Source organism: Monodon monoceros, unplaced genomic scaffold, assembly GCF_005190385.1.
Source record: "Monodon monoceros isolate NGI ecotype Baffin Bay Population unplaced genomic scaffold, NGI_Narwhal_1 Super_Scaffold_7, whole genome shotgun sequence".
Classification (NCBI taxonomy): Eukaryota; Metazoa; Chordata; class Mammalia; order Artiodactyla; family Monodontidae; genus Monodon; species Monodon monoceros.
In genome coordinates this window covers 52990010-53017973 of record NW_021703784.1, presented here as the reverse complement: position 1 = coordinate 53017973, position 27964 = coordinate 52990010, and the positions used below count along the sequence as shown (strand labels likewise).

The following is a 27964-nucleotide window of genomic DNA, read 5'->3' as shown; positions in this document are numbered from 1 at the left end:
TTTTGGATGTAATGTCCTAAAATTAACAACTAAGTCGAACTATTCTATTGTATCATTTAGGATTTCTGTTGCCGTATTGATTTTCTGTCTGGAAGATCTGTCCATTGATGTAAGTGGGGTGTTAAACTCTACTATTATTGTATTCCCACCAATTTCTCCCTGTATGTCTGTATTGATTCACAGGTGCTTGTGTGCCCCCAGAGGTTGTAGAGGCAGAGTCGTGCCTGCCGTGAGCACATCGAGGATGAGGCAGGCCTGCCCTCCCTTAGAGGGCTCACGTTACCAATGGGGCTTCAATGGCAGACCTTGGCTCCTTCCTGTGCAAACTCCCAGTTGTGGCTCAGACCACACTCCATTCCCTTCAGGCTGTTTCTGTACAGCCAACCCCAAGCCTCTCCCTGTGTGTCTGTCCTCTGAAGCCCAAATTTCAGCACCCAGCCCCCATGCACACCAGCAGACATGTGTCTCAAGCTGGGGAGTGCAGCGAGATATCCAGGATCTTCTGTGCAGGTCTCTCTCTGTTCTGCCTGCCCCAAGCTAAGTGCTGCACTCTCCTCTGAGCCTCTGAAGCTCCCTTTCTGTCATGGCTGATCTCCACGCTGGTGAACGGACTTCTTAGGGTGAGGAAACCTTTTCTTTTTCACTGCACCCTCCCAGGGGTGCACGTCCTGTGTCAATTCCCTTTTTTTTCCTTTTGTCCTACCTGTTACATGGTGATCTTTCTTGCCATTTGGGGTTTATGAGATCTTCTGCCAGCCTTCAGTAGGTATTCTGTGAGAATTGTTCCACATAATGATTATTTCTGATGTATTTGTGGGAAGAGGTGGGCTCCACATCCTTCTCTTCCGCCATCTTAATCCAGTCCTGAACTCTGTGATTCTTAATTCAACACTTTTAAACTTTAGTCTAGAAATCACTACAACCAGACTCTACAATAATTTACTGAAGCATACCGTACTGTAATCAAAATTTCAATGACCCTCAAGTCAATGGGAATTCCTGACTGTCTGCATCATTTAAGATTCTATGAATCTAAACTACTAAGAAATTAAGAGAGATATAGAATCCCAGGAAAGACAGTTTATAGGGATGAATCTCCATTTCACAAAATAAATAGGCTCCTGAAAAGCTGTACATGAATGCAATAAATTCTTATGTTGAAGGACCTACATAATGTATGAGTAGTTTTCAACCCCACTTCCCTTTTTATTAATCAGCATAATCACTTTCTTCCAACAAAATATTTCATTAGTTTTTATGAACCGAATTGTGTCCCCTCAAAATTAATATGTTGAAGCCCTAACCCACAATGTGTCTGTATATGGAGGTAAGGGCCTTAAGGACATAATTAAAGCTAAAGGAGATCTTAAGAGCAGGGCCACCCTAATCCTACAGGATTGGTGTCTGTGAGACCAGAGATTCCACCTCCCTGAGCACACCCACAGGAAAGGCCATTTGAGGAAACAGCAAGAAGGCCTACTACAAGGTAGGAAGAGAGTGCTTACTAGGAACCAAATTTGCCAGCACTTTGCTCTTAGACTTCCAGCCGCCAGAACTGTGAATAAATTTTAAGCTACCCACTCTGTGGTATTTTGTTATAGTAGCCCTAGTGGACTAACACTCGGGCCCAGAAGCAATTCTGGGGAAACCCTATGGCTTTATGAAAAACAAGCTGAAAACTGCTGTGCTAAAAGGAAGTTCTCAATCTAATTAATGTTTTATGTGCACGGAACACAAAATTCTCGAAGAAAACTAAGATTAAAAGCATATCTATACCTGTTTTGTAATCTCAAAACATGGCCTATTTATACATTAAAACTAATTTTTAAAAGTTAAATCATTGCAACTACAATAAAACTCCAAGTCGACAAATATATCAATGGCTAAGTAGATGAGGGTACTTGATTATCAGTAACAGAGATGTTTGTCATTTTGTCTGTAAAAGCTAATTGCTTAGTGTTGTAAAATAAAACTGCTTAGTGTTGTAAAATTAACAGAATTTTAGGCAAAATGTACAAAAGTGCTCTACGATTTAACAGACTATATGTATGTTCACTAATATAATTAAGTTGGAATATTTGCCAAAAAATAATGATAAAGTAGGGACAGATTTCACATTTCATGAGAAGTACTATCTAATTCAAGTTAGTAAAAATGTGAAAGGACTACTAAAACAGAAAAGCATTAATTCTGAGTGGCAGAAATATGGGCATTATATTATCCTTAGTTTTAATCTATGCATTCTACATTTTTTAATATTAAAAATAAAAAGAGGCTGTGGGAAACCTGTTTCTAACCTCATTTCATGGGAATACCACAAGGTCCTCCAAACTGAGGAAATCCAAGAGCAATTTCTGACTCTCAAATGAATACAAGTTAGTACTCAGACCTATGTGAGACATAATTATATGCAGCGTAATGTCTCTCAACCTTAGCTTTTCTAAGCTAGACCTTAGGGCTACCTAAATTAGGAACAATGGGATTCTTTAAGACAAATGTGTTAAAGTTTTGCTGGCATCAAAGAAAGCTAAAAGTATAAAATACCCTTAGGGGGGCAGAGTGAAGATGGTGTACTATGAGGACATGGAATTCACGTCTCCTCACAACCAGGGCACCTACCAGGCACCGGCGGGGAACCATGGACACCTAAGGGGACGGGAGGAACCCCCAGTGACTGGGTAGGACGTGGGGCATAGGGGGAGTGAAGGGGGAGGAGAAGTGGAGGGGGGAGAGGACTGGCGCCCCAAGGGGGTCGCTGGGGGAGGGGAAGGGACCCCATGCACGAAGGGGGAAATTGGGGGACCACTGGGAGGGCAGAGGATAAAAAGGGAGTGTGGCCAGGTTTCCCCTGCCCACTTGGACCCCCAGGAACCTGTTGCGATCCCGGGCCTGATCCTCTGCCCACCTAGGCCCCCTCCAGCAGAGCAGGCCCTGAGAGAGCGGGAGGGAGGGAAGGGGGAGCAAAAGTAAAGGACGGACTTTGGGACCAGCATCCCTGAAGGGTGGCTGGGGGAGGGAAGGAGTTCCTACACCCAGCGGGACCCACCCATGGTTAGGGATCCAGTTGTCACAGGGGAGATCCTGGGGGAAATGGTGGGGAAGGGGCACGAAGGAAGGGTAAGGAATGGGGTCAGTGCTTTCCCATCCACTTAGGCACTGGGGAGCCTGCTGGGCTCCCAGGCCTCATCCTCTGACCTCGGAGCCTCCCTCCTGAAACATAGATTCCAAGCCTCGCTCCTACACCCCTACCCAGGGCCCTCCCTCTACACTCGGAGACCGCATCCAACACGCTGGGACTAAACCCCACCCACACACACTCACTCAGGGCCCTACCTCCAAACTCCAGAACCGCACACTCGAGAGGCCCTCCTTTCAACCGGCTGCCTCTCCCCTTCCGCACAGGTCCTAGGCAGAGGCCCTGCCCCACGCTCAAATGTCACGCCACCAACTGCCTAGGTCCTGCCCCAGCCTAAACCACGCCTCTGCCTAAGTTCCACCCCCAGCCTAAACTCCGCCCCCAGAGCCAAAGCTCTTTTCCTTTTAGATTGGGGTTCTGTTTTACCTTGTTGATTCATTTATATTTTTATTTTTCCTAATAAATCTCTTATTTTTGCAATTTTATTTTATTCTTTAGACTTCGTTAGTGATCTCTCCTTTTGGCTTGTTTCCCCACCCACCCACCCTTTTTTTTCTTTTTTCTGTCTTAGTTTTATTTTACCTTGTTGAGACTGTTTCAACCACAGTTTTATTTTTCCTAATATATTTTTTATCTTTCTAATTTTATTTTGTTTTTTATTCTTTGATATTGTGCTGCTTTTTTTTTCTTCCTTTTTTTTTTTTTAACCGCACCATGCAGCTTGAAGGATCTTGGTACCCAGTCCAGAGGTCGGGCCCAAACTCCTGTGGTGAGAGCTCTGAATCCAAACAGCTGCACTAGCAGAGAACCTCAGACCCCAGGGAATATTAATTGGAGTGAGGCCTCCAGGAAGTCCTCATCTCAGCACCAAGAACCAGCTCTATCCAACTGCCTGCAAACTCCAGTGCTGCACGTCTCAGGCCAAACAACCAGTAAGACAGGAATACAGCACCACCCATCAAAAATAAAATAAAATAAAATGACAAAAAAATATGTTGCAGACGAAGCAGCAAGGTAAAAACCTACAACCAAATAAATGAAGATGAAACAGGCAACCGACCCCAAAAGAATTCAGAGTAATGATAGTAAAGAGGATCCAAAATCTTGGAAACAGAATGCAGAAAATAAAAGAAACATTTAACAAGGATCTAGAAGAACTAAAGAGCAAACAAACAGTGATGTACCACACAATTACTGAAATTAAAAATACTCTAGAAGAAATCAACAACAGAAGAACTGAAGCAGAAGAACAGTAAGTGAGCTGGAAGATAAAATGGTAGAAATAACTGCCAGGGAGCAGAATAAAGAAAAAACAATGAGGATTTGCCTCAAGATGCTGAAGGAGAAGGACGTGTGCTCACCCCCTCTTGTAAGAGCACCAGAATCACAACAAACTGCTGAACAATCATCGACAGGAAGACACTGGAACTCACCAAAAAAGATACCCCACATCCAAAGCCAAGGGAGAAGCCACGATGAAACAGTAGTAGGGGCACAATCACAATAAAATCAAATCCCATAACTGCTGGGTGGGTGACTCACAAACTGGAGAGCACATACCACAAAAGTCCACCCACTGGAGTGAAGGTTCTGAGCCCCACGTCAGGCTTCCCAACCTGGGGGTCTGGCAACGGGAGGAGGAATTCCTAGAGAATCAGACTTTGAAGGCTACTGGGATTTGATTGCAGGTCTTCAAAAGGACTGGGGGAAAAAGTGACTCCACTCTTGGAGGGCACACACAAACCAGCGTGCACATCAGGACCCAGGGGAAGGAGCAGTGACCCCACAGGAGACTGAACCAGACCTACCTCCTAGTAGTGGAGGGTCTCCTGCAGAGGCGGGGTGTGGCTGTGTCTAACCGAGAGGACAAGGACACTGGCAGCACAAGTTCTGGAAAGTACTCCTTGGCGTGAGCCCTCCCAGAGTCCGCCTTTAGCCCCACCAAAGAGCCCAGGTAGGCTCCAGTATTGGGTGGCCTCAGGCCAAACAAACAACAGGGAGGAAACCCGGCCCTACCCATCAGCAGTCAAGCAGATTAAAGTTTTACTGAGCTCTGCCCACCAGAGCAACAAACAGCTCTACCCACCACCAGACCCTCCCATCAGGAAACTTGCACAAGCCTCTTAGATAGCCTCATCCACCAGAGGGCAGACAGCAGAAGCAAGAACTACAATCCTGCAGCCTGTGAAACAAAAACCATGTTCACAGAAAGTTAGAAAAGATGGAAAGGCAGACGGCTATGTACCAGATGAAGGAACAAGATAAAACCCCAGAAAAACAATTAAATGAAGTGGAGATAGGCAACCTTCCAGAAAAAGAATTCAGAATAATGATAGTGAAGTTGATCCAGGACCTCGGAAAAAGAATGGAGGCAAAGATCAAGAAGATGCAAGATATGTTTAACAAAGACCCAGAAGAATTAAAGAACAAACAAACAGAGAGGAACAATACAATTACTGAAATGAAAACTACACTAGAAGGAATCAATAGCAGAATAACTGAGACAGAAGAACGGATAAGTGACCTGGAAGACAGAATGGTGGAATTCACTGCTGCGGAACAGAATAAAGAAAAAAGAATGAAAAGAAATGAAGACAGCCTAAGAGACATCTGGGACATTACACGCAACAACATTTGCATTATAGGGGTCCCAGAAGGAGAAGAGAGAAAGGACTCGAGAAAATATTTGAAGAGATTATAGTCGAAAACTTCCTAAAATGGGAAAGGAAATAGCCACCCAAGTCCAGGAAGCGCAGAGAAGTCCCATACAGGATAAACCCAAGGAGAAATATGCCGAGACACATAGTAATCAAACTGGCAAAATTTAAAGACAAAGAAAAATTATTGAAAGCAGCAAAGAAAAAAAGACAAATAACATACAAGAAAACTCCCATAAGGTTAACCGGTGATTTCTCAGCAGAAACTCTACAAGCCAGAAGGGAGTGGCAGGACATACTTAAAGTGATGAAAGGGAAGAACCTACAGCCAAGAGTACTCTACCCGGCAAGGATCTCATTCAGTTTCGATGGAGAAATCAAAAGCTTTACAGACAAGCAAAAGCTAAGAATTCAGGACCACCAAACCAGGTCTGCAACAAATGCTAAAGGAACTTCTCTAAGTGGAAACACAAGAAAAGAAAAGGACCTACAAAAAAACAAAAAAACCCCACAACAATTAAGAAAATGGTAATAGGAACATACATGTCGGTAATTATCTTAAACGTAAATGGATTAAATGTTCCAACCAAAAGACAAGGCTCACTGAATCGATACAAAAACAAGATCCATATAAACGCTGTCTACAAGAGACCCACTTATGACCTAGGGACACATACAGCCTGAAAGTGGGGAATGGAATAAGATACTCCATGCAAATGAAAATCAAAAGAAAGCTGGAGTAGCAATACTCATATCAGATAAAATACTTTAAAATAAAGAATGTTACAAGAGACAAGAAAGGACACTACATAATGATCAAGGGATGAATCCAAGACGAGGATATAACAATTACAGATATATATGCACCCAACATAGGAGTATCTCAATACATAAGGCAACTGCTAACAGCTATAAAAGAGAAAATCGAGAGTAACACAATAATAGTGGGGGACTTTAACACATCACTTACACCAATGGACAGATCATCCAAAATGAAAATAAATAAGGAAACAGAAGCTTTAAATGACACAACAGACCAGATAGATTTAATTGATCTTTATAGGACATTCCATCCAAAAACAGCAGATTACACTTTGTTCTCAAGTGCTCACGGAACATTCTCCAGGATAGATCACAAATTGGGTCACAAATCAAGCCTCAGTAAATTTAAGAAAACTGCAATCATATCAAGCATTTTTTCTGACCACTACGCTATAAGATAAGAAATAAATTACAGGGAAGAAAATGTAAAAAACACAAACACATACAGGCTAAACAACACATTACTAAATAACCAAAAGATCACTGAAAAAAATCAAAGAGGAAATCAAACAACACCGAGAGCCAAATGACAATGAAAACACGACGATCCAAAACCTACGGGATGAAGCAAAAGCAATTCTAAGAGGGAAGTTTATAGCTATACAAGCCTACCTCAAGAAACAAGAAAAATCTCAAATAAACAATCTAACCTTACACCTAAAGGAACTAGAGAAAGAACAAACAAAACCCAAAGTTAGTAGAAGGAAAGAAATCATAAAGATCAGATCAGAAATAAATAAAAAAGAAATGAAAGAAACGATAGCAAAGGGCAATAAAACTAAAAGATGGTTCTTTGAGAAGATAAACAAAATTGATAAATCATTAGCCACACTCATTAAGAAAAAAAGGGAGAAGACTGAAATCAACAGAATTAGAAATGAAAAAGGTGAAGTAACAACTGACACTGCAGAAATACAAAGGATCATGAGAGACTACTGGAAGCAATTATATGCCAATAACAAGGACAACCTGGAAGAAATGGACAAATTCTTAGAAAAGCACAAGCTTCCAAGACAGAACCAGGAAGAAATAGAACATATAAACAGATAAATCAGAAGCACTGAAATTGAAACTGAGATTCAAATTCTTCCAACAAACAAAAGCCCAGGACCAGATGGCTTCACATGCAAATTCTATCAAACATTTAGAGAAGAGCTAACACGTATACTTCTCAAACTCTTCCAAAATATAGCAGAGGGAGAAACACTCCCAAATTCATTCTATGAGGCCATGATCACCCTGATAATAAAAGCAGAAAAAGATACTCAAAAAAAAGAAAATTACAGACCAATATAACTGATGAATATAGATGCAAAAATCCTCAACAAAATACTAGCAAACAGAATCCATCAACACATTAAAAGGATCATACACCACGATCAAGTGGTGTTTTTCCCAGGAATGCAAGGATTCTTCAGTATATGCAAATCAATCAATGTGATACACCATATTAACAAATCAAAGGAGAAAAACCATATGAGCATTTCAATAGATGCAGATAAAGCTTCTGACAAAATTCAACACCCATTTATGATAAAAACCCTCCAGAAAGTGGGCATAGAGGGAATCTACCTCAACATAATAAAGGCCATATGACAAACACACAGCAAACATTGTTCTCAATGGTGAAAAACTGAAAGCGTTTCCTCTAAGATCAAGAACAAGACAGGGTGCCCACTCTTACCGCTATTAGTCAACACAGTTTTGGAAGTTATAGCCATGGCAATCAGAGAAGAAAAAGAAATAAAAGGAATCCAAATCAGAAAAGAAGAAGTCAAACTGTCACTGTTTGCAGATGACCTGATATTATACATAGAGAATCCTAAAGATGCTACCAGAGAACTACTACAGCTAATCAATGAAGCTGGTAAAGTAGGAGGATACAAAAGTAATGCACAGAAATGTCTTGCATTGCTATACACTAACAATGATAAATCTGAAAGAGAAATTAAGGCAACGCTCTCATGTACCACTGCAACAAAAAGAATAAAATACCTAGGAATAAACCTACCTAAGGAAACAAAAGACTTGTATGCAGAAATCTATAAGACACTGATGAAAGAAATTAAAGACGATACAAGCAGATGGAGAGATATACTATGTTCTTGGATTGGAAGAATCAACATTGTGAAAATGACTATACTACCAAAAGCAATCTACAGAGTCAATGCAATCCCTATCAAACTACCAATGGCATTTTTCACAGAACTAGAAGAAAAAATGGCACAATTTCTGTGGAAACACAAAAGACCCTGAAGAGCCAAAGCAGTCTTGAGGGTAAAAAATGGAGCTGGAGGAATCAGACACCCTGACTTAAGACTATACTAGAAAGCTACAGTAATCAAGACAATATGGTACTGGCACAAACAGAAATATAGATCAATAGAATAGGACAGAAAGCCCAGAGATAAACCCATGCACATATGGTCACCTTATCTTTGATAAAGGAGGCAAGAGTATACAATGCAGAAAAGACAGCCTCTTCCATAAGTGGTGCTGGGAAACTGGACAGCTACATGTAAAAGAATGAAATTAGAACACTTCCTAACATCATACACAAAAATAAACTCCAAATGGATTAAGGACATAAATGTAAGGCCAGACACTATAAAATTCTTAGAGAAAAACATAGGCAGACCACTCTATGACATAAATCACAGCAAGATCCTTTTTGACCCACCTCCTAGAGAAATGGAGATAAAAACAAAAATAAACAAATGGGACCTAATGAAACTTAAAAGCTTTTGTACAGCATAGGAAATCATAAACAAGACAAAAAGACAACCCTCAGAATGGAAGAAAATATTTGCAAACAAAGCAAGTGACAAAGGATTAATCTCCAAAATATACAAGCAGTTCATGCAGCTCAATATCAAAAAAACAAACAACCCAATCCAAAAATGGGCTGAAGAGGTAAACAAGACATTTTACCAAAGAAGATATACAGATTGCCAACAAACACATGAAAAGATGCTCAAAATTACCAATCATTAGAGAAATGCAAATCAAAACTACAATGAGGCTATCACCTCACACTGGTTGGAATGGCCATCATCAAAAAATTTACAAACAATAAATGCTGGAGAGGGTGTGGAGAAAAGGGAACCCTGCTATACTGTTGGTGGGGATGTAAACTGATACAGTCACTATGGAGAACAGTATGGAGGTTCCTTAAAAAACTAAAAACAGAACTAGCATATGACCCAGCAATCCCACTACTGGGCATATACCCTGAGAAAACCATAACTCAAAGAGTCATGTACCACAATGTTCACTGCAGGACTATTTACAGTAACAGGACACGGAAACAGCCTAAGTGTGCATCGAGAGATGAATGGATAAAGATGTGGCACATATATACAATGGAATATTACTCAGCCATAAAAAGACACGAAACTGAGTTATTTGTAGTGAGGTGGATGGATCTAGAGTCTGTCATACAGAGTGAAGTTAAGTCAGAAAGAGAAAAACAAATACCGTATGGTAACACATATATATGGAGTCTAAAAAAAATGGTTCTGATGAACCTAGGGGCAGGACAGGAATAAAGACACAGACGTAGAGAATGGACCTGAGGACACGTGGAGGGGGAAGGGTAGGCTGGGATGAAGTCAGAGAGTGGCGTGGACATATATACACTACCAAACGTAAAATAGATAGCTAGTGGGAAGCAGCCACATAGCACAGGGAGATCAGCTCGGTGCTTTGCGACCAGCTAGAGGAGTGGGATAGAGAGGGTGGGAGGGAGACGCAAGAGGGAGGGGATATGGGGATATACATATGCATATAGCTGATTCACTTTGTTATACATCAGAAACTAACGCAACACTGTAAAGCAATTACACTTCAATAAAGATTCTAAAAAAAAAAGTACTCTTAGAAGAACTAAAATCATAGGCGCTAAAAATTGGTATCTCATAATAGTATCCTTTTAACATGCTTGAGTACCTACAATTAGCAAGGCATAATATTAGATGAAAACACTGAAAAATATGCATACTTCCCTGATTTCAAAGAACTTGCACTTTGATGTGTGTGGGGGATGTGGAGCGGAAGCAGGGGAACAGGAGAGCAGACAGAGACACACACACAGACATACATACACAAACACACTCATGTGGCTGGCTTCTGCTAGGACAGTGTTCGTTCATTTATCCAATTACTGATTCAACAAATATTGACTGAGCAATCGCTATGTGTTAGGCACTGGTTCAGGTGCTAAGAATATAATAGAGATTGACAAAAATCCTTGCCCTCACTGAGATTTGGTTTTTGTGGAAGAGACAGACTTAAATAATAAACTTGGGATTTTTCGTTCTATGAATGAAATAAAACAAGGTGATAAGATGAGACTGAAGGGCAAGACCTACTTTAGTTATACACAAAAAAGCAAGGAGCAAGAAACAGCATGACCATTCTGGAAACCAAAAGTATTTCTTCATGGCAGAACTACTGTACTGTATGTACTACCACACAGTACATACTGATGTGGTAAAGAGAACAGCAAGAAAAGAATCCAGAGAAAAAAATAGCAAGGTCCATCACATAAAAAACTTTGTTCCCATGTTAAAAAATTTATTTTCCATTCAGAAGACAACAAGGAGTCATAATTAAGGGCGTAAAACAGAAGAGAAAGATCATTCAGATTTTCGCTTTACCATTTTCACTGTGGTAACTGAAATAGATATGGAAACCAATCTGGAGGTTCCCACATTAATCCAGGTGAGAGAAAATGACTGCAAGCAGGGTAGAAACAAAGAGGGTTGAGTATACTGAGTTGAGAGTGATTTACTTGGTTGATATGAAGTCCAGAGTGACCAGCAGCTCTGAATATATAATAGTACCATTTACCAAGTCAAGGAACAATAAACTCTAGACTATTAAAAAGAACACTATAAAAGTAGCAGATCTATCCAAGTTCTGGTTCTCTTTTACTAACTTGGATACATGGCCAAGAATAAGTATCTCCCTTTGGTTTTTTATTTTTTTTCCTTCTTTATTTTTTTTATTTTTTTAACATCTTTATTGGGGTATAATTGCTTTACAATGGTGTGTTAGCTTCTGCTTTGTAACAAAGTGAATCAGTTATACATATACATATGTTCCCATATGTCTTCCCTCTTGCGTCTCCCTCCCTCCCACTCTCCCTATCCCACCCCTCCAGGCTGTCACAAAGCACCGAGCTAATATCCCTGTGCCATGCGGTCCCTTTGGTTCTTAATATCTTCATCTGTTAAATGAACAGTTCAGAGAGAGCGGCCAAGATTTAGTTTGGGAAATGATAAAGGAATCAAGGATGATACTTATATTTCTGGTTTGAGAAAGTATGTGGTATTGATGCTATTTAACCAAGGGTATCAGTCAGGATAGTAGGGTTATGCTGCAGTAACAAAGGACTCCCAAATCTCAAAGAGTTACAGCAATGGCTGGCAAACTCTGGCCCACAGACTGAGTGTTTGTTTTTGTAGATAAAGTTTTACTGGAACACAGCCATATCCATTTATTTAGAAATTGTAGTTGTGAAAGAAAATATAAGGACCACAAGCCTAAAATATTTACTATCTTACCCCTTAAGAAACAGCTTGCTGAACACCTAGGTTTATAGCAACAAAGTTTATTCCTGGGCTACACTGTATCTTGATAACAGGTTGGTAGTGGCTCTGCTGCACATTATCTTCACCCCCAAACGAGCAGCATTTATCTAGAAAATTATCAGTCATCATATCAAAGGTAATAAAACACATGAAGAATGTACATTGCTCTTAAAGCTTTTTCCAGAAAGTATAACTAACATACCACTTTTCCTTCATTTCACCGACCAAAGCCTAATCACATGACCATGCCTGAATTTACCAGCAGGGGGATGTATAGTCCTCCCAAAGGGAAGGGAACCAAATATTGTGCAGTTGTCCCACACAAATCTGGCCACCCTGTTCCATTTTCCTGAGTTTGTGGCCACTAAAGAAGACCTGACATTTTCTAACCTCTTTTACGAATAGGTATAATCATGTGACTGTGTTGTTTCTAATGAAATAACAGAAGTAACATATGCAACTTCTGCTTTGCTTATTAAAAGAAAACTGCATGCCCTGAACTTACTTTCTTTCTCCTTTCTGAGGCTGAAGTACATTGTACAACACAGGAAAGCAAAATGTCCTAGGGTACAACAGTGAAATAAAAGAAACCTGGGTCTCTGAATAACCTCATGGAACACAACTGTCTCAACAGTCTAGACCAGTCATTGTTATGACAGAGAGAAATAAACTTATTGCTTTTTTCCCCCCCTTTTTGGCTGCGCTGTAGGGCATGCAGGATCTTAGTTCCCCGACCACGGATCAAACCTGTGCCTCCTGCATTGGGAGCTAAGAGTCTTAACCACTGGACCCCAGGGAAGTCCCAAGCTATTGCTTATTTAAGCAATTATATTTTGGAATCATTTTGTTACAGAAGTTTAGTCTCTACACTGACACAGATTCACTTTATTTTTTGAGTAAAGATGTTCACTATGTAATTGAGTATACTGGCCTTGGAACTAAGAAGATTCAGGATGGAAATATGACTCACTGGCATACGGGGTTTAAAGCCATGGGAATAAATAAGATAATCCAGGGAGAGTATGTGAAATGAGACTAGAGGAGGGTCTAAAACAAAACTCTGTAGTACAAAAACCTTCAGGAGCTTAGATAAAAAGAAAGATCTGGCAAAGGAGACTACTAGGGATAGAAAGAAATCCAGGAAAGTACTGTAGGAAAGAAGGCAAAAGAAGAATGTTTGAAGGAAAGAACATGTAGAGAAACTGGGAAGATATGTAATAAATAGTGTCACTTGAATTTAGTAATAAGCGACACTATTCAAACGCTTGAACTGAAAAAGAAATTTTATTGGAATGGAATTATGCAGAGGAGGAAATTTTCAATGGACTAAGGAGTAAATGGGAGGTAAAGAAACAGACTAGCAAATAAAGAAAATTATTTCAAGAGGTTTGTAAGATAGATAGCTTCTACGTGGCCCATAATGATCTTCACCTCCTGGTATTCATTCCCCTTATGTCATTCCCTCCCTTGTTCCTTCACTCCACCCGCTTTGGTTATGAGCCAAATCTAGTGATTTCATTCTAACAAATAAAATATGGCAAAGGTGATAGTACGTCATTTCCAAGATCTGGCTACAAAAAGACCATGAGTTCCATCTCAGGCACTCTCTCTCACTCACTGGCTCTGTTGCAATATTTTAAGCTGCCTTATGAAAAAGCCATGACAAGGAACCCAATCCTGTCAACAGCTATGTGACTGAGCTTGGAAGTGGATCCTCTTCCAGTTGAGCCTTCAGAGAAAACTGCAAGGCAAGCTGACAGCTTGACTACATACAGCCTAATGACAGACACTGAGCCAGATTCCTAACACAAAAAAATTATGAGATAATAAATGTTTGATGTTCATTGTTTTAAGCTGCTCAGTTTGGGGGTAAGTTGTCATGAAAGCAATAAATAACTAATATAAAGGGGAAGAAGAGCAGATGGGTGGCAGCTGAAGGGAAATAAAGAGTTAATGGAGAGTTTATAGTTCTTTACTAAAATAGTAGAGACTTTAGCATATCAAAAAAGGATAAGGGAAAAATACACATTTATACATAAGAGTGTATTTACAGGGCAGTGAAAGTCTTAAAAAACAGGAAAAAAAGGACTGTAAATATACGTATGAAGTTAGCAAATCTCTATAAATATCTAAGTAGAAAAATTATTTTTTAATATTGAAGAAGGATATATGTTAAGTAAGGGCAAAAAAAGTCTCAACAAAACTAGAGGGATCAAAATCAAACAAAGTATGTTCTCCTACACAATGGAATGAAATTAGAAATCAAAAACAGGAAAAAATTGGGGAAATTCACAAACATGTGGAAACAACACACTACTAAATAACCAACGGGTCAAAAAAGAAATCACGAGGGAAAAGAGAAAATACTTAGAAATGAATGAAAACAAAAGAGAACACACTAATTTACTAAATGTAACTAAGCAGGGATTAGATGCAATAGCTGAAAATGCCTATATTGAAAAAGAGGAATACCTCAAATTAATAACCTAAACTTCCATGTTAGAAAAGAAGAGTAGGGACTTCCCTGGTGGCACAGTGGTTAAGAATCCACCTGCCAATGCTACAGACACAGGTTACAGCCCTGGTCTGGGAAGATCCCATGCCGCAGAGCAACTAAGCTGGTGCGCCACAACTACTGAGCCAGCACTCTAGAGCCCACGAGCCACAACTACCGAAGCCTACGCGCCTAGAGCCCCGTGCTCTGCAACAAGAGAAGCCACCGCAATGAGCAGCCCACGCACCACAACGAAGAGTAGCCCCTACTCACTGCAACTACAGAAAGCCTGCACGCAGCAACAAAGACCCAACGTGGCCAAAAATAAATAAATTAATAAATTAAAAAAAAAGAAAAACAGAAATTCAATTAAACCAAAAGTTGGTCCTTAAAAAGATAAAATTTTACAAACCTCTAACTAGATTGGCCAGGAAAAAAGAGAACACTAAATCAGTAAAATGAGGAAAGAAAGAAGGAACATTACTACAGACTTTGCAGAAGTAAAAAGAATTGTAAGTGAATACTATGAACAACTGTATGCCAATAAATTAGATAAGCTAATAAAATGGACAGTTTCCTAGAAAGGCACAAACTACTGAACTTGACACAAGAAGAAATACAAAGCTGAATAAATCAATGACAATTAAAGAGACTGAATAAACAAACAAAAATTTTCAACAAAGAAAAGCCCAAGTGCACCTGGCTTCCCTGCTAAATTCTAATAAATACCTCACAAACACTTGCAAAAAAACAAAAGCAGAGGAAACACTTCGCAGTTCAACGTAAGAGGCCAGCATTACCGAGATAGCAAAACCAGACAAAGACACCTCAAGAAAAAGAAAAAAATACGGATATCCCTTATGAACATAGGCACAAAAATCCTCAAAAATAAATTAACAAACCAAATCTAGCAACAGATAAAAATGATTACGGACCATGACCAAGTGGGATTGGTTACAGGATTGCAAGGTTTCAACATATGAAAATTAATCAATGTAATATACCACATTAATAAAGGACAAAATTTGTGTGGTTAACTCAATAGATGCAGAAAAAACATCTGACAAAATCCAACAGCTTTCATGATAAAAACACTAAACAAACTAGGAAAAGAAGAGAATTCCCTCAACCTGATAAAGGACATCAATGAAAAACCCTCAAATAACACCATACTAAAAGTTGAAAGGCTGAAAACTTTCCCCCTAGGATCAGGAACATGACAAGGATGTCTGCTCTCACCATTTCTATTCAACAGTGTACCAGAGGTTCCAGCAAAGCAATTATGCAAGAAAAAGAAAGAAAGCGTATCCAGATTGAAAAGGGGGAAGTAAACCTATCTATGTTTGCAGATGACATACTCTTGTATATAGAAAATCTTAAGAATTCACAAAAAAAGCTATTTGAGCTAATAATGAGTTTGGCAAAGTTGCAACATACAAGATCAACATACAATCATTAGTCATATTTCTACACAATAGCAGTGAATGATATGAAAATGAAATTAAGAAAATTCCATTTACAATACCCTCAAAAACAGCAAAATGCTAAGGAATAAATTGAACAAAAGTATAAGACTGGAGTCAGAAAACTGCAAAACATTTTTGAAAGGAATTAAAGACCTACATATTTTGAAAGACATCCTATTTTCATGGATCAGAAAACTTACTACTGTTAAGAAGCCAATACTCCCCAAATTTGTCTATAGATTATATACAATCCCTATGCAAATCCTAACTGGCATTTTTGCAGATACTGATAAGCTGATCCTCAAACTCGTAAGGAAATGAAAGTGATGCAGAACAGCCAAAACAATTTTGGAAAAGATGAACAATTTCAAAATTTACCACAAAGTTGCAGTAATCAAGACTATATGGTACCAGCATAAATAACAACATGTAAGTCAACAGAATGAAAACTTCAGAAATAAACTCTCACATTTATGGTCAATTGACTTTCTACAAGGATGTCAAGGCAATCCAGTGAGGGAAAGAATGTTTTTTACAAATGGTAATAGAACAAATGGATATCTATGTGCAAAGAATATAGTTGGGCTCCTATCTGAGAGAATATTCAAAAATTAAATGGGTTATAGATCTAAATTTAAGAACTAAAACTACAAACTCTTAAAACAAAATATAGAATTAAATCTTCATGACCTGGCTTGGGCAACGGTTTCTTATATATGACACCAAAGCACTAGCCACATTAGAAAAATATTGGACTTAATCAAAATGAAAACTTCCATGCATCAAAAGAGATTACACAGAAACTGAAAAGACAACAAACATAATGGGAGAAAATATTTGCAAACCATATATCTGGTAAGGGTCTAGTATGCAGAATATATAAAAAAACTTTAAAAACTCAAAAACAAGAAGACAACCAATTAAAAAATGGACAAGGATGTGAATAGACATTTTTCCAAAGAAGATACACACAAAGTCCAACAAGCCCATGAAAAGAAGGTTCAACATCCTTTAATCATAAGGAAAATGTAAATCAAAACCATAATGAGATAGTACTTCATCCCCACTGGAAGGGCTAAAATCAATCAGTCAATAATAAGTGTAGGTAAGGTGGGATGTGGAAAAGTTGGAACCCTCACAGGTTCCTAGGGAAAAACATTAGAGCTGTTTTGGAAACAGTCTGGCAGTTCCTCAAAAAGTTAAAGAATTACCATATAACCCAGCAATTCTACCCTAGATATATACTCAAAAAATTGAATCACCTGTATACCCAAAAATCTGTACACAAATGTTCATAGCAGTACTATTTATAATAGCCAAAAGGTAGAAACAAGGCAAATATCATAAACTGATAAGCAGATAAAATGTAATATTATCCACACAATGGAATATTATTCAAGCATAAAAACGAACAAAGTTCTGATACATGCTACAACACAGATGAACCTTGAAAACATTTTGCTAAGTGAAAGAAGCCAGACACAAAGGCTACTACAAATTCTGATTCCATTTATATGAAACCTCCATAATAGGCAAATTCATAGAGTCAGAAAACAGATCAGTGGTTGCTAAGGGGTATGAGGTTTCTTCTGGGGCGATGAAGATGTTCTGGTTTGGATACTGGTGGTGGTTGCACAACCTTGTGAATATACTAAAAACACTGAATTGTACACTTTCAAAGGGCAAATTTTATGTTATGTGAATGTATCTCAACTCAAAAAAATTGAGCTAGAACCTGCAGTTATGACCATAAAACTAAAGGGGTTTATAAAATCATCTTGTTCCAATTATCACATTTTATGAAGAAACTGAGATACAAGGGGGCAAAAGGAGATTATCCGTGGACCCAAATTTTGTTAACAGCAGTATACAAGATATTTCTACCTCAGTTCTCAGAACATATACAAAACAAACCAACCCACTTTAATAAACAGATTTACAAACAACTACACCCTTTAAAATGTTATGTTAAGAACTACTGTCCTGAAAGTCTAGCACCTCTTTTTAAGGTCCAGACCTAGATTGTTAATACATATTTTGTTAAAGGCAAAGCAGCAACTTCACTGGTATCCACCCCCTGCCCCACTGGTATGTTTAAAAGGACTTTAAACAGTTAAAACTTTGCTCATTTATTATCCACAGTTTAATATAGTTCAGAGATTTAATTAAATATAAATCAAGGCTTTTAGAAAATCACACAGCATCAAATTTTTGAAATGCTGAGCCAACTTTCCAGGGCTTCAAACTTGTGCAAAAATATTGAAATATATCTCATCTCATATTGGGCTTTTCAAAAGTTAAGACACTCCTACCACTTGCTGAGCGTTCAGGTCTATGCCTCCTCTCCCTGAATCTCGGGAGAACTGTGGTTGCTTCAACGAACAGAGTACAGTGAAAGTGACCTTTTCCAAATTCCCAACCCAGAGAGTCACTGAGCTGATTAAAATGATTATTGTTTTATGTCACTTAATTTAGAGTGGTGTGTTACGCAGCAAAGATAACTGAAACAGCACATGTGATTTTTTATGACAAGAACAAGCAACTCCTGTTCCCTGATGGTTCCTCTTTTCATAGCACTCTACAATCATATGCACACGCCTGCAAAAGCAGGTATGAAAATACATGTATACATGAACATACATTTTTAAAAAGACGATAAGAAAATTACAGGTTTTCAATCGCCTAAAAATGTAACCTAATATTCTAGTATGTTAGAGTTCAAAATATCACCCCCCACCCCTCACAAAATTGTGTGGATCTCAAAAGTTTGGATGCAATTCCATCCAGACAATTTTCCCTGAATGGTCATGCCCTTAATAGGGTTTATCCTAAAGCAATCATTTTCTGATTACCCAGGTTGTTCTCATTAAGGATAGGTTGGGCCTATTGTTAACTTGGAAGCCTTCCATACTGACCTAAAGGTCTTTGGACATTTTACTTTTTAAGTAAAAGACAAATTTTGACTCTGTCTACACATACTATGTGATCTCAAAGAAAAATGACAACTTTGTTGGGCCTTATCTATAGCTTAATTGAGTTGACCAGGACGATTTTAAGAAATCATGAAAGAAACTGAGAGAAAACATGGAAAGTCCTGAGCACAGTGTTTGACACAAAAGATAACACCTCTGAAATCTAACTTTGGGACTCTAGACTATTGCTTAGTAGCTGCAAAGAAGAATCATATACCTGTAGTAATCATATAGATTTCTGAGTCATATTTTGCAACTTTTAGGAGACCATTTTAAAAATCAGAGCATATTATGAAACATAACATCGATTTATGCTAGATAGAATATAGAGAAGGTGATTTACAAATATTTACCTTGATCAAATATTTTTCCCATCTATCTGCTGTAACAGATTTGCCAATCTTCCTCATCAACTTCAAATGGAGCTCCACCAATTCTTTAGGTACTTAAAAGGAAGAAAAAATACTGTTAGCCAGCAAAATAAAACATTTGTAAACATTTAGGATCATAAAAAAAGAACTTTCTTCAATGCTGAATACTTTTTCAAAATAGACGTTGATTTAGTTATCTTTTAGAACTCTGAATCAGAAAAGACTAAACTAGGGCAAGAAATAACTGAAAACTACTTTTTTAAACATGAACAAGAATATTCATGTTTTCTTTCAAAACATCAACAATTAAGAGTGAACTCTAACGTAAACTGCAGACTTTTGGGTGATAATAATGTGTCAATGTAGGTTCATCAATTTCAACAAATGTACCATAGTAGTGTGGGATGTGGACAGTGAGAGAGGTTGTACATGTGCGGAGGAAGAGGGTATATGTGAACTCTCTCTACTTTGTGCTCAATTTTTTTTGTGAATCTAAAACTGCTCTAAAAAATAAAGTCTATAAAAAATACCATAAAGTAAAATCACTTAACTATACAACTAAAATTTCTACTGTGTTTCTCATACCACATATTTGGTTTCTTGACTGAGATTGCAGACCAAGACACAGATTCACAGAATCAGAAAGGAATCAACGAATATAAATTCCAAATTGACAGATATCTCAGAAATAGAGTCTAATTGGTTTTCAAGCTGTTGAAGAAAACTACTCTTCTGATCCATCCCTTATCTAATGTGGTAAACTCCTCTATAGCATCCCTATAAATCTCTGCTTGACAAACTACAGGGACAGAAAATTTACTTAACCTTCCAAAATTCTAATTATTAGAAAGTTACCCTTACACAAAGTAAAAAATCTGCCTCCCTACACCTTCCTCCCGTTTCTTGCTCTTATTCTCTAGTTTCAAAGAAAATACTTTCAATTCCTCTTTTATTGGAAACTTCAAATATTTGAACACAGCTGTATCTTCCCTCAAGTTTTCTCTTCCAACTGTAAACAACCAGAGTTCCTCCAAATATCCCCTGGGCATCATCTGATTATATGGTATAACTGTATTAATTAGACCTGAGGGAAATAAAGGACACACACATTTAGCATTTCCCAAATACCAAATACTGCTAGTAACCTAAGAGAAATTACATTTATACTATCTAAAAAGTTTCCCTAATCAAATACATTAGGGAAATATATATTTATTTTTACCACAGAACTTCCCGAAGCCTTAATTGATTAGTCTTATATAAATAGTCTTATATCCCTATCTTGGATATAATCTGCAGCATTCCCTAATATATTTGATCATGGAATCTTTTTCTGTGAAACACACAATACCTTGTAGTATACAAGTGCTCTGAAGTACAGGTTGGGAAGTGATGGACTAATTGTTTTCATTCATTCTTTCAGATTCTTTACGCTCCCGTAAAGCCACTTCTAACTTGAAATGACCCTGAAGCATAAAAACATTTCACTATTCAACAAATTTCTGTGGGTCCACTATTAGTAAGCAAGAAATAGTCTCTACCTTTAATGAGCCTACTTAAGGGAGTCTTCTCTGGGGGGGGGGGGGGGTAAATGGTGGGTGAGCTGGAGGTAAAGGAAAGAAGCAGGGGAGGGATGATTACAGATGAGTAAACAGACAATCAAACTAAGCCAAGACCAGAATACACGGGATTGAGGGTGAAGTGGAGAAAAGGGGGAAAGGACACTGCTTATGAAAGTAACAGCAGATACAAAAGGCTGAAAAACAAAGTGAGCATGGAAGTGGAAGCACTCAGAAAAGGGGTATGATCATGAAGAATCTTATAAGAACAGGCTACAAAGTTTACATTTTATTAAAAAGTTTAAGCGAGAGTGCTCTATAATTTAGAAAGATCTCAAAAACTGAACTGTGGGAAAACAGATAGCTTTTATTTGCTTATTTGTTTTAGGAGGTGGTGTGCAGGGTAGAGACGATATAAATTCAGGAAAATATCAATCCAGAAAGATGGGAGTAACCTGAAGGCAGAGGTGGTACCAAGAGAAGTGGGGAGATTTGAGATATGTTTAGGAAACAAATAATAAAACTTAGGGACTGGCTGACTGAGCAAAGGGAAAGCATCAAGAAAAACTGAGGCACTGACTTAGGCAACTGAGTAGATGCCAATGACAATACATCAGGAAGAAAAAGACCTGGGCTCAATCCTCAACTCTACTACTTAAGACAAGGAGACCATGATTCTGGTCAAGTTCTTTAAACAATGACTCTCAAATTCCTCGTCTGTAATAAAGGGTTGAACTGGCTATCTTACAGTTTTAAAAACAGGAAACATTATACAGGGCTTCCCTGGTGGCACAGTGGTTAAGAATCCACCTGCCAATGCAGGGGACACGGGTTCGACCCCTGGTCCAGGAAGATCCCACATGCCGCAGAGCAGCTAAGCCCGTGCGCCACAACTACTGATCCTATGCTCTAGAGCCCACAAGCCACAACTACTGAGCCCACATGCTACAACTACTGAAGCCCGCGTGCCTAGAGCCCCTGCTCCACAACAAGAAAAGCCACCGCAATGAGAACCCTGCACACCACAACGAAGAGTAGCCCCTGCTCGCCACAACTAGAGAAAGCCCGCGCGCAGCAACAAAGACCCAATGCAGCCAAAAATATATAAATTAATAATAATTAAAAAAAGAAAACATTATACAAAGCTAAAATACCTTTATTTTCACTTCTGTCATGACATTTGGGGAACCAAGGTCAGTTTCAATTTCTCCTTTTTCCTTTTCCCCAAACATAGTAGTCTTACTAATGATTCTACCTTTCTACATCTCAAACCTGCTCCCTACCTCTCCCAATTTCTCTATGATATCATTGCCACCTTCTCACTTCAGAAAAACAGGTATGGATACTCTCCTGTAACCAAACCAATCTTTAAAAAAAAAATACTGCTTTCATGTCACTTCCCAGTTCATAAATATCTTTGATGGCTCCTAAATACTTATATAAACTCATCTAGATTTCTTACCCTAGCCAAAGAGTCCCAATATTCAATTTCAACCTAACTCTCCAATCCTTCCCTCTTACTTCTGCACTGAAATGCTTGATTCAAGTCATTCTGGCCTGTTCACTATCCACTAAGCATACCCAGTCTACAACCTATCTGGGCTTTTATTCAAGCGCTCCAGTTTACTGTTTTCTGCCATTTGAATCATATTCATCTTTTAATGTTGGGTCAATAAAAGCCCTAGAAGTCTCTGAGATACCTTTCCAATGATTCCAGCAACATCTTCTTCCTTGGAATGCCCACAGTATTCATATTATCTATATCACTCATTTATCAGGTAAAAGCTCTGCACCTGTGTTTTATGCATATCCCCCACATCACAGACAAATGAAATCACAAAAAGTTTTGATGCAATTGGTACTATTTTTAAAAATCCAAGAGGACAAAAGTAAATATATGCAAAAAATGTTTTTCATCCCACTTCGCAAATATAGTCATTCTTGATTTAGGCATGTAGAAGTAGATTTCCTTATTACAGCATTGGCTGTTACACAGTACTATCCAATAAAAATATAAAATGAGCCACATAATTTCAAATTTTCTATTAGTTCATTCATAAAAGTAAAAAAAAAGGTCAAAATTAATTTTAACAATTTATGTTATGTAGCACTATATATCTCAATGTTATTTCAACATACTATCAGCATTTAAAATTTCAGACTTTTACTTGACATTTTACTTATTTTTTTAATTTATAACTCAATTAAAATTATACATCATTGATATATGACAGTATTACTTTCAGATGTACAACATAATGATTTAATATTTGTATACACTGCAAAATGATCACCACAATAAGTCTAGTTACACCCACCACCATACATAGTTACAAATTGTTTTTCTTATGAGAACTTTTAAGCTCTCCTTGCTTAGCAACTTTCAAATATGCAGGTTTTTTTTCTTTTTTTTTTTAGTACACTATTATTAACTGTAGTCACCATTCTGTATATTACCTCCCCATGACTTATTTATTTTATAACTGAAAGTTTGTACCTTTTGACCGTCTTCATCCATTGTACACTTTTGGGGTGATACCTAGTATTCAAAACATATCATTTTACCCTTACAGCATATCTCAATTCACCCTAGCCATATTTCAAGTGCTCAAGGGCCACATATGGCTACTGGCTACTGTACTGGATCACATAGAGCTAGCACATTTAAAACTAAAATTTAGAACTCACAGTTTACTAACAATTTACTTAATTTTTTTTTTTTTTTTTTGGTGATACAACTGACATATAACACTATATTTAGTTTCAGGTGTACAACATAATGACTTGATATTTGTAAATACTGCAAAATGATCACCACAATATGTCTAGTTAACATCCAATTTACTTATATTTTTTTGTTACAAATAGAACTGACAGGCTAATAACCTTATGGACACTTGTAGCTCTTAATATTTTGCCAGTCAATAAGAAGCAGACAAAAACTTCAATAGAAAAGTTAAATTGAAAATATTATAATTCCCATACTTTGCATTCTCTAAACAGTGCAGTCTATATCTGCACTTTTCAAAACAGCAGCCATTAGCTACATGTGACTATTTAGCACTTGATATGTGCTAATAAAACTAAGGAACTAGACTTTTAATTTTACTAATTTTTAATTAACTTAAATAGCCACATGTGGTAAGTGGCTAGGGTTTGGGGCAGTGCAGCTATAAAATATCAATCATATTTTTAAACACATGACCATTTTCTATAACACGCACTGACGATCTATAAATTCACTTATTTATCACCTGAAACATTTCCTAAATAATTTCATTTCGAGAACATTAGGTAATTATTAACTTCCTTCTAAGAATTATCTATTAACCAATTTCATGTCATTCTGAAAAATACAGGTTTTGTCCCAATTGAACCAAGATCTCTACCTTTTCACATGACAGATTTGATATATAACCTTTAACAGACACGTTTCTTTCACAAGGCCTCAAGAAGGTGAAAGGTTCTGAAGCAGAAGAAAAGGTCAGGTGCTGTGTGAATTCATGAAGGGCCTGCCAAAATGATGCAGGTATGAAACAGCAGTAAGTGGTTAGGATCCCAGAATGTATTACTGATCCAATCACCCAAAGATGTTCTATAGTTTTACATTTTTCTAAGCATCTTTCCAGCACCAAGCCTTAAGAATGCTGCTGCTTCTGAAATTCTAGTTTTATTATATACAATTCTCTTTTTAATGGTAGAAATTTACAGCTGGTCATAATAACTAAATTACATAATTCCTCTCATTTCTCAATGAAGTCTTTTACTTAAACTTCCTCTACGGTTGTAAGCAGCGATACACTTAGAGTCACAAAACAGTTGATTTTATGTAGGCCATTGATAAAAGAACACTGATTTCAGATACAGGGATTTAAGTATAAGCTTACAAAAAGATTTTACTTACTGCCAGTTTCTACAAACTCTGCTGGGGGAGCACAGTTTTAACCATAATGACACTGGTCCCACAGACCACTTGATCCTTGAAGTAACTATTATGTTTTTATATACCTTATCTGCAAAAAGTTCATTTAATCAATCATCTTAAAGTTTTCAGAAAAGCAAGAAAAAAAAAAGCCTCAAGACTATGAACTAAAAGTTTGGTCATTATCTGAAAAGCTACAGTTTATAGATGCGAGATGCCAGGTAAGTGTAATATAAATCACTAAGCTCAGCTTTCCATTATTACCATAATGGAAAAAAAATCCAAGAATAGTTGTTATGTAAGCAGGCAAACCAAGGGGTTTCTAATGCTCCATTTAGGTTTTGGGTTTCATTTAGAATCATACTGCTGTTCCCATATAGGTAAAGAAACACACCAAACATGGCTCAGATTATTTCAGAACCAAAGCCGTGAAAACATCTCTGCTACAAAGAAAGTAATCAGTGTACTACTATAAACATCAGTATGGCTGGAGGCTCGAATAACCAGCATTCAGCACCTCTTCCTGAAGGAGAAGGTAGATGTTTATGGGGAGGAAAGACCTCTAGGTAAGATGATGTGAGCCACCCTCACATCAGTCAGTCTTTAAAGGGTTACTCTTTCCTTATATGTACTTGAAAAACAGCATCCTGGCAGAGGGAATCCGAGGTACTTGAGGCAATGGCTTCCAATAACATACGCCTCCAACTCTAATCAGATAATTATATTTCCCTTCTCTCTTTTCTCTCTACTCAATTTAATAATCATGGGAGGGGTGGGGGGATGGGTAGGGAAGGAAGGAAAGAGAGACCCAAAACAAATTTTAAAAGAAAGAAATAACGATATCATGGTATTTAAGGAAGAGGAGGGATTTTTTTCCCTCAACATCTTTTCCTCCAATAATTTTAAATCTAGTGAAAGGTTGAAAGACTAGTACACCCTTCACCTAAATGCACCAATTGCTAACATTTTAGGTAAACATTTTTACACAGGATAAAACCATCAGCGAAAGGCTCTCTAATAAAAAAAAGAATGAAAAGCAGCAGCCAACCAAGCCAAGGAAGGGAAGAATATGCCAGGCACAAGGAAATGCCTGTAGAGAAGACCTGAGGCAGATAAAAGCTTCCATTGTGGCAGGAAAGAGAAAATGGTAAAAGATGCCACTGAAGAAGTAAGCAAAGGTCATATCTTATAAAGCCTTGAGGTCCGTGTAAAGAGTTTTGATTATATTTTGAGTGTAATGAGAAATCAAGGGAGGAATTTAGGAAAGTTTCCTGATCTAAGTTTTGAAAAGATCATTCTTTGTCTAGGCTCTGCTTCATAATAACCTAAGCAGCAGAGGACAGATGGAGTTACAGATGAAACAAAATTACAAAATTTCACTGAATCTAGGTGATGAGCATGTGAAACTGCATTATACAGCTTTCTAATTTTGTATAAGTGGGGAATACAACTAGACTAACTAGGAGGCTAGTGCCATACTTCAGGCAAGAGATAATGATGGCTTGGACTAAGGTGGTAGCAGTGGAGATTTAGAGAAGTACCCTCAAGGAAAACTGCAAAATCTAGGAAATTTCAAAATTTCTAAAATATTTTCTAACAAGCACCTTCACCAATCTCAATCTGAGAAAGTAACTACTATATATCTGTCTTCTATGTGATTCCTATTGATTTGTTCATTTTTAAAAGCAGAAACCACAACTTTTCGTTTGATTAGTCATGATTTTGAAAGGCAACATATACACATAGACATTTAATAATAAAGTTAAATAAATTTATGTGTACCATGTCTTATTTCTCATACTCTTCATCATTTCAAATGTTCATACTGCACTTAAAAGCCTGCACTTAATATTTCAACTAAGTATTCTTTTTTTTTTTTTTTTTTTGCGGTACTTGGGCCTCTTACTGTTGTGGTCTCTCCCGTTGCAGAGCACAGGCTCCGAACGTGCAGGCTCAGCGGCCATGGCTCACGGGCCCAGCTGCTCTGCGGCATGTGGGATCCTCCCAGACCGGGGCACGAACCCATGTCCCCTGCATGGGCAGGTGGACTCTCAACCACTGCGCCACCAGGGAAGCCCAACTAAGTATTCTTTAAAACTGCGTTACATGTATATTATGAAAAGCACTAGAAAGAGTCAAGAGAAAGAGGTGCAAACCTCAATTTTCTCATCCATAAATGGAGTTGTACCAGATGATCTAAAGTCTTCCAGCTCTAATATTCAATGTCCAAGTCTAAGTATTGAGGCAGGTATTTATTTGCCTTAGAATAACACAGAAGTCGTCATAGGATTTAGCATTTTTGAACTGAAAGCACACTCTCTGATAAACTAGAAAACTTAGCAACTAAGATGTGATGTCAATTGCTCAAGGTCGAAGAGAGCCCAAGCAAGATCCCAGACCTCTGGCCTTCCAATCCAAGGCTCTTCCTAATGTTTCTTAAAGTACCAAATGGATGGAGGAATAGTTCAGAAGACCTGACTTATGAATCAAGCCACCCTTTCGGCATAGCTCAGTATCTGGGTTTTTATCTTTTACCTTGGGTTGTTCCTGCCTATGCAGTCTGAGGCATTAACCACTTCTAAAATGTAATCCAGCTTTCTGTAACAACAGAAAGACTACTCCTCCTCCCAATCCATTCTTTCTTTTTTCAACAGCTTTATCGAAAAGTAATTTACATACCATACACTTCATCCTTTTAAAGTACACAAATCAATGGGTTTTGGTATGTTTTATGATTAATGTTTAAATTGTGGTAAAATACAAATAACATAAAATTTGTCATCTTAACCATTTTAAGTGTAAAATTCAGTGGCATTAATAACATTCACAAAGTTGTGCAACCATGACTGCTGTTGCTGTTTTCCTATCCATTTCCATAGTTAAAAGTTTTGAAACAGTCACTTCACTTCCAAATTGCTTTCTGGAAAATTTACAATTATAAAAGTAAAGTCCACTACAGTATATATTCTCC

The 27964-nt window shown here is 37.9% G+C and overlaps 1 protein-coding gene across 1 annotated transcript in view; it reads right to left on the bottom strand.

The window, feature by feature from the left end:
• Window positions 1–27964, bottom strand: part of RSF1 (remodeling and spacing factor 1) — a 163189-nt gene that overhangs the window by 102173 nt on the left and 33052 nt on the right. The window contains exon 2 of the mRNA XM_029207839.1: window positions 19495–19586. Within this exon, the coding sequence (XP_029063672.1) occupies window positions 19495–19586 (92 nt within the window). The remainder of the gene's footprint in view (window positions 1–19494; window positions 19587–27964) is intronic.